This window comes from Coregonus lavaretus (genome assembly GCF_964263955.1).
Source record: "Coregonus lavaretus genome assembly, contig: SUPER_35_unloc_1, whole genome shotgun sequence".
NCBI classification, from domain to species: Eukaryota; Metazoa; Chordata; class Actinopteri; order Salmoniformes; family Salmonidae; genus Coregonus; species Coregonus lavaretus.
This window is the reverse complement of record NW_028167181.1, coordinates 4,993,555-5,006,857: the sequence shown is the minus strand read 5'-3', so window position 1 is coordinate 5,006,857 and position 13,303 is coordinate 4,993,555. Positions and strand designations below refer to the sequence as shown.

The following is a 13,303-nucleotide window of genomic DNA, read 5'->3' as shown; positions in this document are numbered from 1 at the left end:
AAGAATCTAAAATCTAAAATACATTTTGATTTGTTTAACACTTCTTTGGTTACAACATGATTCGATATGTGTTATTTCATAGTTTTGATGTCTTCACTTTTATTCTACAATGTAGAAATAAAGAAAAACCCTTGAATGAGTAGGTGTGTACAAACTTTTGACTGGTACTGTATATTTTTTTCAAGCTAAACAGGTGGGGCTCAAAACAGATGGTGTCCAATTCATTTTTTACATAAAACAATCTAGCTAATATGATCGCTGATGACTAATGTAAACCACACCCACGCGCAGGGTGGACTGCATCAGGGTGGACTGCATCATTACTAATTTAACCTCAGGCATCACCTTCATCTTCATTCACATCATCATGTTGTGCTGGGGAGACAGTTCGAGTGGACAGTTTGGTCTAAACTTTGAGAATGTGTCTGTTCCTATAGCAGGGAATATATTATCTGATAAAGTCACAGAAATTGCTTGCGGGGAGCAACACACTTTATTTCTCACGGTAGATGGCAGGATCCTATCATGCGGGCGCAACTCAAAGGGACAACTTGGCAGACAGAAGAACAGAGATTCAAAACTACCAGGTAAATCATAAATGAATGCTATCGGAATATGTAGGCAGAATTTGCAGAATAAGTGCAGATTATAATAAAAATCTTATGTAGGCTAATATGAAAAAAGTGCTACTGGAAAAGTACATTTGTTTGACTCTGAATCCGTTTATTCTTTTTCATCACTACTATAAATATTTTAGGGGTATTGTTCATAATGTCAGATGATAGAATGTTTAGTTTCTGCTGAGTTTAACGACAACTTTCAGAAACTGACATCCCTCAATAAAACTACTGCACAATAGGCGCTCATGGTTTGGTTCCAGTTTCGTTTCTCTCAAAATGTTGCAATGTTTCTAGAAATACAAACTGGGATCGAACTTGACGTCATCCTCAAGATGACTCGGATAATGATTGATTAACTCCTTCATGCATGAAATTACATCGTATCAATGTTCTGGCATTTAACCCTTTGCAAGACAAAATATGACTTCCAAATGCAACGGTGTAAAATCAAATCAAATCAAACGTTATTCGTCACATGCGCCGAATACAACCTTACCGTGAAGTGCTTACTTACTTGTGTGTGCGTGTGTGTGTTCTACCCGTTTCAGCGCCAGTGGAGGGTCTGGCGGGAGTGGTCTCTGTGGCTTGTGGTCAGGACCACTGTGTAGCTGTGTGTGCATCAGGACAGGTGTACTCCTGGGGGGCAGGGGGGGAGGGACAGCTGGGCTTTGCCCCTACTACTGTCTCCAAAGTCCCCAGACCAAGGCAAGGAAACCTCAACTTCAACTTCAAATAGATCTTGAAAGTTAAATATCCTCCATGATTTACATTGTCAAGTAATGAGAGCCCTCTTGGATTCCACTGATCACTAACAAAGACAATATGTACTAGATATCTCCTTTTTTTTTTTTTTACAGACCAGTTCCAATACCTTCGCCCTTGCCAATAACAGTGATACAGGTTGCTTGTGGAAATTCCCATTCTTTGGCCCTGACTAAAGGTATAACGTACTGTGCCTTTTGACGTAGGCCTACTGATGTTTGTCTCACACAGACTACATTCCATCTAAATTATGATAACCACATTGCATCAGTTAGACTACACTTCAAACCTAAAAGGATTATTCAGCTGTCCCCATAGGAGAACCCTTTGGAGAACCCTTTTTGGTTCAAGGTAGAACGCTTGTGGGTCCCATGTAGAACCCTTTTCTCAGAGGGTTCTACATGGAACCCAAAATGGTTCTACCTGGAGCCACAAAGGGTTCTGCCTGGAACCAAAAAGGGTTATCCTATGGGGACAGCCGAAGAACCCTTTTGGAACCCTTTTTTCTAAGTGTACCTCAAAAGGACAGTGAGATGATATTTACACAGTTGATTATGAAAGAATCTAACTCCAGAGTTATTGTTATGTCATTGTAATGTAATATGTGATTTCTTTGTCTTCTACAGGGGGACAGGTGTTCTCATGGGGTCTGAACAGCCATGGACAGCTGGGCCTGGGGAAGGGGGTGCCTCTGCAGCCCATACCTGCCCTGGTGCGCTCCCTCACTGGGGTCCCAGTGACCCAGGTAGCAGCCGGAGGAACCCACACTCTGGCCCTCACCCTCCCAGGCCTGGTCTACTGCTGTGGGGCAAACGGGGCTGGGCAGCTGGGACTCAACCGTGTGGATGAGAAAGGTACTACGGCACACTCTACTTCTCTTCGTACGCTACTTGTATAAAAAGCTAATCAGGCTTATCCACCAGCATTTTCTAATTTGAACTTGGATTCCTTTGTTATAACCACTAAGTGATTTTACAGATGTCTTATAATGAGTGGGAACATTGCACTGTAAGTATGATGCTTGTTCCCCCTGCCAGGCCGGTACAACATCTGTGCAGTGCCTGCTCTCAGAGTCTTGGGGGTTTCCTTCATCAGCTGTGGAGAGGCACATTCTGCTGTTCTCACCAAGGTATCATACTATTACTGTGGAGAGGGACACTGCTGTTCTCACCAAGGTATCATACTATTACTGTGGAGAGGGACACTGCTGTTCTCACCAAGGTATCATACTATTACTGTGGAGAGGGACACTGCTGTTCTCACCAAGGTATCATACTATTACTGTGGAGAGGGACACTGCTGTTCTCACCAAGGTATCATACTATTACTGTGGAGAGGGACACTGCTGTTCTCACCAAAGTATCATCCTATTACTGTGGAGAGGGACACTGTTGTTCTCACCAAGGTATCATACTATTACTGTGGAGAGGGACACTGCTGTTCTCACCAAGGTATCATACTATTACTGTGGAGAGGGACACTGCTGTTCTCACCAAGGTATCATACTATTACTGTGAAGAGGGACACTGCTGTTCTCACCAAGGTATCATACTATTACTGTCTTTTTACTGAAGGCTCCAAGGGAGATGTTGGTGTGAAAGGAGACAAATCTGACGGCAGGTCATTAAGTTGAGAAAAAGTACTGTGGGCCCACTGGGATATAGTTCTGCACACAAAGTCAGCAACCTCTCAAAGATACAATTATCACATATTGGTAAATATAGCCAGTTATACAAAATGACCTTGAACAGAGGTTAAAAACAAGTGATCAAGTGTCTGGCGGGTGTCTGGGAGAGAGGCTACTTATTTAACCATACAAGTCATCTGAGAGCATGAATACAATCTCATACTAAATGTGAAGTTACAGTTAGGAATATCACAGGTTATACAGAATATGTCCTGATTATGGCTTTTAATACAGATCGAGCCTCAGGGCTACCAGGGTAAAGGTCAGTCCAGTGTGTTGACCCTTCAAAACTATTATACTGTCTCTTTAAGAAGTGATTAGGGCCCTGACCTGACCACACCAGGAACAACTCTGGGCTTGACTTGTCAACAACTGGTTCTGGTTCTTTGTGGTCTTTAGGATGGACGGGTGTTCACCTTTGGAGAGGGAAGCCGAGGCCAGCTTGGGCATGACGCATCAGCTAACGAACTCATACCCAAACTGGTGGAGGGCCTGGATGGACTGGTCTCACAGATAGCATGTGGCAGGTAATGACCAACAGCATAATGTTACTCGTACGCATATATACACATATAATAAACAGATAGGAAACCAATATTGAACATTCTCAGTTTGACTGTGTTTTTGTCTTACTGTAACTCTGCCAGCCATCACACCCTGGTGCTGGGGTCCTCAGGTCAACTCTGGGCCTTTGGCAGTGGGGTCAAAGGTCAGCTAGGGACTGGCAACACAGAGGGCAGCTTGAGACCCACCTCAGTGCTGCTGAAAAGGGCTTCTGGTGGGGCAGCGACAGTCATACACAACGGTACCGGATACAATGTCTATTCTATTCTCTTCTATCTTCTATTTGATTCTATTCAATTATATTATGCATCTACATACTGACTATGTAGCGTTTGGATGACTGAATAAGAACACATAACGAGACTTGATGTCCCTACAACCTCTTCTGTAAATTTTTCTTTTTTTTATCAGACATGAAGATATCAGTGGGATGGAATTCAAACTTCATTTACACTGCTGAGGTAATGTTTCTGACCTTTTTATACCTCAATAATAGGAAGACTGAAACAGTCTAAATGTCTCAAGCAGCTAGTTCATGTTTGAGATATTTGAATGTATTATATTGCTTTATCTGCCTTTGTAGAGTTCTGAAAGAGAACAGCCAATCGGGAGGTTAGATGAAGCCAAGCTGAAAAAATGGCTGACAATGGAGCAAGGAAATGCAGAGGCGCAAAGGTTCTTTGTTCGTTTTTTTTATTTTCTAGCTAACTCAAAATGAAATAAACAAATTTTTATTGTTCAGTTGTATTTTTTTATAATTATTTTTATACAATTGTATTTTATATTTTAGAATATATACAAAACATACACATACACACAACTACATCATACAAACATCACTACATCACACCTGCCCAGACCCGCTAACCCCCACCCCTATCTCCAGCACCCTTATCACTTTCTGCCACATGGCCTCAAACTGCACCATTTTGTTTGTCTCCGTCGCCCATGCTCTTTCAATTTTCATATAATAAATCATTTGACCTTTCCATTGCATGAACAACAGAGGATTGGCTGATTTCCAGTTGAGTATACTTTAAAAAAAAAAAGATAATTGATGAGAAGAGTATTGTCCAACCCATCAGGTATGTCACTGCACCCTGCAGTTGTATTTCTTATAGTATAATTGTACTGAAACATCAAATGTGTCCACATTTGTTCCAACAGAGAAATATCCTTGATGTTCTCAACAAGTTCAAGTCTTGTGGCCAGTTTCACCAAAGCCAGGTAAGCTATTTTAAAATGGAAGGTTTGGATAGTTTAAAGTGAAAACTGTATGTGTACCAGGGGTAGGGGTGTAATTATCACGACTCAGGATATGACCCAGATGCAGACACAGGAGGTGGATAGTACACTTCTCAATGATAATTTATTAGAACACGGAGCAGGCAAAGGACAGGTCGAGGACAGGCAGAGGTTCGTAATCAGGTCAGAGTCAGGCAGGTACAGAACGGCAGGCAGGCTCGGGGTCAGGGCAGGCAGAGGTTCGTAATCAGGTCAGTCAGGCAGGTACAGGACAGCAGGCAGGCTCGGGGTCAGGGCAGGCAGAATGGTCAGAACCGGGAAAACTAGGAAATAAACACTTGAGAAACAGGAAAACAGGAAAGCACGCTGGTAAGACCTGACAAGACGAACTGGCAACAGACAAACAGAGAACACAGGTATAAATGCACTGGGGATAATGGGGAAGATGTGCGACACCTGGAGGGGGGTGGAGACAATCACAAAGACAGGTGAAACAGATCAGGGTGTGACAGTAATGGTTCACCAAACCCACAGTTCGGGATGTATTGTGGTTTTGGGGTCACAGTTCGTTTTCGGTTAAGGTACAGCGGAAAAATGAAATTCCAACAGTTACTGTAGTTATTTTTTGTTTATTTGGCAAAATACGCTAAATTAAAAAGCACCCTATTTGTGGCCCAAGTCCAGTTTCATTCACAATGTTCCTGGCATTGTCTGTTGTGACAGAGATTGTTATGTTGGGCCTCAAGTAGAGGTCTAAAAAGTTGGACCCGTTCTGAAATGGACCTGGGGCTTTCCCACCTGTAGAAATATGCATAAATACATTTTTCAATATAGAGACCTGTTCCAAACGGACCCGAGGACGACCAGTTCCATATAGACGTGGTCAGATCTGAGTGAGGGAAGCAGCAGAAAAGTCAATTTGTAAGCTATTTTATTAACCAGAGCTGATACAGCGCGAGGAAATTGCAAAAATCTCTGAAGCTGGAGACACTTATCTCCCTCACTAACTTTAAGCATCAGTTGTCAGAGCACCTTACCGATCACTGCACCTGTACACAGCCCATCTGAAATTAGCCCGCCCAACTACCTCATCCCTATATTGTTATTTATTTATTTTGCTCATTTGTACCCCAGTATCTCTATTTGCACATCATCTCTTGCACATCTATCATTCCAGTGTTAATACTAATTGTAATTATTTTGCACTATAGCCTATTTTATTGCCTTACCTCCATAACTTGCTAAATTTGCACACACTGTATATTATATGTATTTCTGTTGTATTTTTGACTTTGTTTTGTTTTACCCCATATGTAACTCTGTGTTGTTGTTTTTATCGCACTGCTTTGCTTTATCTTGGCCAGGTCGCAGTTGTAAATGAGAACTTGTTCTCAACTGGTTTACCTGGTTAAATAAAGGTGAAATAAAAAAATAAAAAATAAAAAAGGCGGAGGAGGGGCCTTGCGGTGTGTGTACTGTGAGTGAGTGAAACGGGAGCAAAGAGGACGGTGGGAGAGGCAGCAACCAACCGAGCCAACTTGCGCTAGTAGACTAGCTTCTAGCTTGTCATAGCTAGGTTATTTATCATCCAATATGATTAGCTAGTACCTGTATTGACTGCATCAAACCGAGAGAAGCTAGTTAGCTAGCCAGCTAGCTAGGCTAATTCAGTCTGCGAAAAAATATTGCAGTTAGATTGCAGTATAACTGCAGTACACTGCAGTATAACTATAATTAGAATGCAGTATAACTGCAGTATGCTGTAAATACTGCATCCAAAATAACAGTTTTTTTTTACTGCATTAATTTTGCTTTATAATATTGCAGTTATTCTGCAATCACTGTGTTCAAAATAACACAGTCGACTGCAGTTACTGCACTTTTACTGCAGTTTCAAAACTGCAATCTTTTTTTGTAAGGGTATACAAAGCCCTCACTGTCACTCAGAAACGTATTCCAGTGTCTGCCTGCCTGTCAGCTGAAAATCTTTGCCAGTGTGTGTCTGTGTGTGTTTGTGTGTGTGTGTGTCTGTGTGTGTGTTTGTGTGTGTGTGTTTGTGTGTGTGTGTGTGTGTGTGTGTCTGTGTAGACTACCTGGCCCTCCCCCTCCCTCCGAAGTATGCATACTGACGTTACAGGCGTGATTCCGAAATTAGGGAGAGAGATTATTAATTAGAAAACAATGGATTACATTTTTCAATGCTAGTTAAGGATACTATAGTTATCACGTTTCACATTAGATTTATTAACTACAAAAATATGTGTTTTTATTTTAATTCTGGTGTCGCTCTGCACACACAAGCTTGTTAGCTGGCTAGCTTGTTAGCTAGCTCTGGTCTAGCTCTCAAACTCTAGGCGGCATTATATGTAAGGTAATGGAACTGAGAGTCATGATCAAGGGCTAGCTCTGGTCCAACGTTAGTTAAGCCAACTCTCTGAAGTTCAAAGACATTCAAAGTTCCTTCAATAGAAGCCAATCCTCCATAGGTATAATTCTGTGGGCCTAATTCAGATAATGTATGTCATGTCAACAAGATGCCCAGTGCTTCATGCCCAGCACTCTCCTCACCCGCAAAATGTCAGTCGCATGTCGCACCCTACACTACACTTGTCTGTCCAATGCATGTACATAGCTTGTCCGTTCCACAGCAAGCTGCTCTATCCGTTGGTGAAGTAATTTAATGTAAAACAAATGTAGGTTTCAGAGGTTTAAAAAGGAACAGAAAGGAAGAATATAAACTGTTACTTTTTTGGGGTTCGAACCGGTTCAGAACTTTATTTTGCTGGTCGGAACAGTGGAACGGAACAAAGAAAAGAATGGTTCTGTTCAGAACGAAATGATTGGACAATTATTTTGGTTCCAACCCCTGATGTGTACAGTTAGGCCTATGTTGTGTTCTTGCTAATGCTATGCCCTCTGTTTCTTATGACCAGTGAGATTCCACAAGCAGCCAGAGCTTTGACAGTGGACCTAGAGGCTGCTAGCCAGGTTTTCGAACAGCTACTGAACATACCTTGGATTAGGAAATCGGTTAAGATCAACTAACTCTTTAAACCCATATTTTAAATGAATAAATATTTAGAACAGAACTAAATGTTACTTTCCTAATTTCTCTGTTAATTTTCTATATAGGTAAATATTGAGCCATTGGTGGACAATATTTGCAGTTCAGCAGCTGTCATCAAGTCACCAGAGGTCTTTATGCTACTACCCACAATCCCTCTTCTCCATGAGGACCACAGCGTCATGAAGATGGTCTTGGCTTTATCAATAGTTATCGTTGAGCATCTGAACGACACGGCCATAAAAACATTAAGTATATAACCTCTGACCTTGTCAGTTTATTAGCTAATTTAGCATCAGTATCATTTTACAGAATTGTATTATAGTAGAAGCATATCTGACACTGTGACACATAACCATATATTATAAGATAATAGTTTTTTTCGTCAGGCAATATGATGGACATATTTTGTACTTTTGTACTCTTGTACCATCTTATAGAAGAGTGGTGGTCCTCAATGGAGACAAACATCATGACTAAGCACATTCTGATGTGGAAGAATGCCTTGTCATTCATGCTGAGGAATGGTCTTCTGGTTACCCACAACCCCGGAGTCAAATTCCTGCTGGAAACCCTCAAGTACCTCCACAGAGTCAGTGTCTGTGTCAATCATTTTATAATGCTCCTGACCATTTTCATAAGTTGCTGTATCTGTCAGTATTGTTGATCATGCCCTAACATACTATTTGGATGCTGACATTACCTTATATCAAAGGCAAACAAAAGGGCCGGAAGAACCCAGAAAGTTCCAGCCAGTACCTTTTATGTGGAAGAGATCAACAATAGTGTTATTCCATTGGTGGATGTGAACCTTTGGCGTTTTTGGTCAACTAGGGAGGTAATAAAATAACCAAATCTGTAAATTACAAAAACGTTAGAATGATATCAATATGGTGGATGTCAATCTGGTTTCACTTGTCCAGTTCTTTCAGTGCAGATTGAAGGAATGAGACAAAGAGAGGGAACCCATTTAGACTATTGAGATGCACCTTCAGTTTTATTTTGTGTCACTTCTAGGACACGCAGTCAACACCTGTCATCTTTTGCCGTTACCCATTTGTGTTGAATCTGATCTGCAAGATGGCAATTTTCAACAATAACGCACATTTTACAAAGGTATACTGTATTATTCCACTGGCTTCTTTATATCCTTTTATTGAACCCATGTTTTCAAGTATACAATAGCCTACACAGTGGTTTCCAAAGACCAGTCTGTATACCACTCTAAATAGACCCTGGAGCTGACCCTGTATATAGCTTACTTACTTTCTCGTGTTCTTATTTCTATTTCTTGTGTGTTTTTGTTCTACTTTACTTTTTTAAATGTTTTTTACTGATATTGATTACTACATTGTTGGGAAAGTGCAAGCAGGAACTGCACTTCACTGTACTTGTGCACGGGGCATAAAACAAACTTGAAACTAGTGTATATTTATATATTGCAGGAGGTTCACAAACTCACCCACCTGCTGACAGTGATGTGTCCTTCTGGAACGTCCCGAGACAACCCAAACTCAACCCCTGCTCCAGTCTTCCAGCTAAACCTAAGGCGCCTATCACTCATCGAAGACACCTTCAGACAACTGGGTGCTGCAGATCACGATTACTTCCAGAGAGAACTTGTGGTAAAATTATGACAACCAGAATTAGGAAGGACAAATGTTGGAAAAAGCTTTTCGCAAGACTACAAGACGATGTTAGAACTCAACCTAAATGTACCTCTTATGCTTTATCCCTCAGGTGCAGTTTGTGGAGGACAAGAAGCTGTCACTCGTCAACATAAGGGACTTCTTCCTCCATGTGTTTGATGAGCTGTTGGCACCAGAGTCTGAGATGTTCATGTACAACGACACCAAGACACTGGTCTGGTTCCCTGCCAAGGTAAGAATTTGAATTAGGGAATTGCGATTTCATTACTGTAGAATAAATCACTGCACTCTCAAGCAAATTAAAATAGATGAGTAATGGTATGGTGGAATATTCTAAAAACAATCAAAATACATTTAGTAAGTCCATACCAAAAATCTTCCACAGAGATGCAACCACTAAAGTAGTGCCACTATCTACACTGTATCAATCAATATAGCATTGTTTACAAGTATAATCACCATCACTCCCTACACTCCCCCTGATGTACCAAGGTTTTATTATTAGTTTGGCTGTCTTGTACACATTCATAGCTAAAAGCTGAATTGCAGTATACAGACAAAAAAAAATACAAAAAAAGGATATAAAAGTTAGTTGACGAAGAAAAAAAGTATCTAGTCTTGACAGCTTGGGATGGTGCCTGCTCTGGTTTATTCTTGATCTCTGCCTTGGCTCATGTGCCACCTACCCTTACTACCAGCCCAGAGTGGAGGAGAAGAGCTACTTCCTGTTTGGTGTCTTGTGTGGCATGGCCCTGTACAACCACAACATTGTACACCTGCCCTTCCCTTTGGCCCTGTTCAAGAAGATGGTGGGGGTCAAGCCCTCACTGGAGGACCTGAGAGAGTTTGATCCTGTTTTAGGAAAGTAGGTTTTGTATTTTAGAATGTACATTTTAGCATTGAATTGGTATCCCTTAGAAATTGATTAAAACTTTTCAACAACTATTTATTTTCATTGTAATTGAAGGAGTTTGCGGTACCTCGACCTGGACATGACCTTCACCGTATGTATTGCATTCAAACTGTTTGATTGTTGAGCAATGAAATATCACTAGGTACAGTATGTGAAAAGTTGTAAAACTGTTTATTTTCATCAGGTGATCTGGGATGACTTGAAGGTGGAGCTTGATCCCAAAGAAACAGGAAAACCAGTCACAAGTTCTAACAAGTAAGGTTACAGCAACATTTACTCCTACAGATGTAAGATCTGAATCTGATCACTCTGTTGCAGGAGAACTTTCCTGCAATGCAGAACATTTTAAAAGTGTAGTAAATATTTGAGGTTTAAAAAGGCTTCAGACTTGATTTTCCCTTACGAAAAATTTATTAACCCCTACAAAAATGTCCATTAATTATAATCCACATAATATAATTCACATTTCCTGTTGCTGCAGGATTATTTTCCGGCTGTAGCAAACTGGCTCACATTTTAGAAGTTAGAAGTTACAACAAGCATGCTTTCTGCTTGTTCTGTTTTCTGTGTTTACATTTATTTATTAAAATACCATTCATTCTTTGACAGGAAGCAGTTTGTTGATGCCTACGTGAACCTCGCCTTCAACCAATCAGCGGAGAAGGTGTTTGAAGAGTTCAGGAGAGGCTTCTTCAAGGTGTGTGACAGAGACGTGGTGGAGTTCTTCCAGCCTGAGGAGCTCAGGGGAGTCATGGTGGGGAAAGAGGACTACGACTGGGACACGCTCAAACAGGTCTATAGAAATACAACCATCATTCATTTCTCAGTATGGGGCTGGGTGCTGACTTGAGAAATTAGGGCATAAATCAATCAATGTGTTGATGCATTTATATCAATGGGGGATTTGCTTTGATGTTCAAGTTATGGGTACGTATCTCAAATTAGGACTGGGACTAGGAGATAATGGGCTATACATTGCCTAGCTGTACATGGTGCTTTGTGACATACTGTATGACTTTGAGTGGTGAATCGTTTAAATGGAGTGTGAGTTTAATATTGTTGAATTATTGCTGCCATTTGTTGTTTTTTGTATATCCAGAACACAGTGTATGATGGAGAGTACCATGCCAGACATCCCAACATCGTCACATTCTGGGAGGCTTTTGAGGAACTGACAGATGACCAAAAGAAAGCTTTCCTCCGTAAGTATGGCACTAAATTGCTCTCGGTTGAGTAAAACTGGAGGAACCATACAGTCTTTCATAATGCTGTTTTAGGGTTTTGTCTGCATATTTGAACTTCCTGTTCTACAAGAGCATTTACAAATAATTTTTGTCTGAACACATTTTAGTAATTTAGCAGACACTTATCCAGAGTAACTTACAGTAGCAATTAGGGTTTAGTGCCTTGCTCAATGGCACAACAGCATATGTTTCACCTAGTCTGCTCTAGGATTTGAACCAGGAACTTTTCGGTTGCTGGCCCACTGCTCTTAATCGCTAGTCTACCTGCCGCACAACGACATTCACTATATTTCTTCCCATTCTGTCTACCTTTCACGATCTCTCCCCTCCTTCTCAGTGTTCCTGACGGGCTGTGATCGTGCTCCCATCCTGGGCATGGACAAGATCCAGATGAAGATAGCGGTCCTGCAGAACTCTACTGAACTACATTTCCCAGAATCCCTTACCTGCTACTTCCTCCTGCTGCTGCCCATCTACCCTTCCAAGGAGATGCTGCTGGCCAGGCTCAAAGAGGCGGTGGCCCACAACAGAGGCTTCTGGAAGGAGTAACGGACAGTATATATAGGCTACTGCTATGTTCATCATTTCATTCAATGTGTTTCTTACATGTTCAGTTTAGCATAGGATTTTGATTGTGTTGATATAGCCTTCATCTAGGTTCAAATTTTACACTTTCTTTTAAAAACTTGTAAATCTTGGCTTTTTCCTTGGCTTTTTCAAGTGAAAATGTGAAAATTGCAAATGTAGGATATGTAGGCCTACCCTATTACAGAAAAGAACATTCCTTGACTTAATGTTCATTAATTCTGATTGTGATATATAAAAATAATTCTTATTCAGTAATACAGATTCAGTAAAAGACATTCAGTAATAGACTTTCAGTAATATACATTCAGTAATAGACATTCAAGAGCCTACTTATGCATGTTTTCTTTATTAATATAGTGTGGCATTTTATGTCATTCTACATGGGAATATCCTTTTTTTCTGAACACATGTCTGCATCATCTTTTGACATTTATGTCTGTATCTTGTGTTTTATTGACAGAATAATTATTCATGTATCTAATAAATAGAGATGATTACTTTCGCCTTAAAGTGTTTTATTTTATCAATGGGGTACTGCTTTCAGCACTCCGATGCAGAGCAGTGGTGTGGTTTCTCCAACAACGTGCATAACCTTCCCAGCTAGCACATAACGTTCTGAGAACCATATGTATCTTAGAGCTTGGTGAGAGCGTGGTTGTCCTATGGTTATTTTGCATACAACCTTCCCATAACGTTTCCTACAGGTTTCCTCATGGTTCTATTTAAAGTTATGTTCTCAAATTGTTCAGAGAACGTTAAAAAACAACGTTCTTCTATGGGAATTTCAGTACTTCAGCATAACCTTTCCTACAGGTTTCATCATGGTTTTATTTAAAGTCATGTTCTCAGAACGTTCAGAGAACATTAAGAAACAATGTTTTTCTATGGGAATTCCAGTACTTCAGCATAACATTTTCTGCAGGGCTCCTGGTTCTATTTAAAGTAATGTTCTCAGATTGTTTAGAGG

The 13,303-nt window shown here is 40.7% G+C and overlaps 1 protein-coding gene across 1 annotated transcript; it reads left to right on the top strand.

Annotated features, from left to right (window-relative positions):
* Positions 1 to 367: 367 nt before the first annotated feature.
* Positions 368 to 12,840, top strand: LOC311110064 (putative E3 ubiquitin-protein ligase HERC6; the record flags this gene model as incomplete). Its single annotated transcript, XM_084188614.1, has 23 exons — positions 368 to 587; positions 1,169 to 1,325; positions 1,478 to 1,560; positions 2,009 to 2,236; positions 2,420 to 2,511; positions 3,469 to 3,596; positions 3,717 to 3,874; positions 4,045 to 4,094; positions 4,217 to 4,308; positions 4,801 to 4,860; positions 7,812 to 7,908; positions 8,011 to 8,194; positions 8,383 to 8,534; positions 8,658 to 8,780; positions 8,960 to 9,058; positions 9,388 to 9,567; positions 9,683 to 9,823; positions 10,290 to 10,456; positions 10,559 to 10,595; positions 10,689 to 10,759; positions 11,114 to 11,297; positions 11,604 to 11,706; positions 12,086 to 12,840. 23 exons carry the CDS (start codon positions 368 to 370, stop codon positions 12,295 to 12,297), a joined length of 3,018 nt encoding a protein of 1,005 aa, XP_084044740.1. The 3' UTR covers positions 12,298 to 12,840.
* Positions 12,841 to 13,303: the final 463 nt, after the last annotated feature.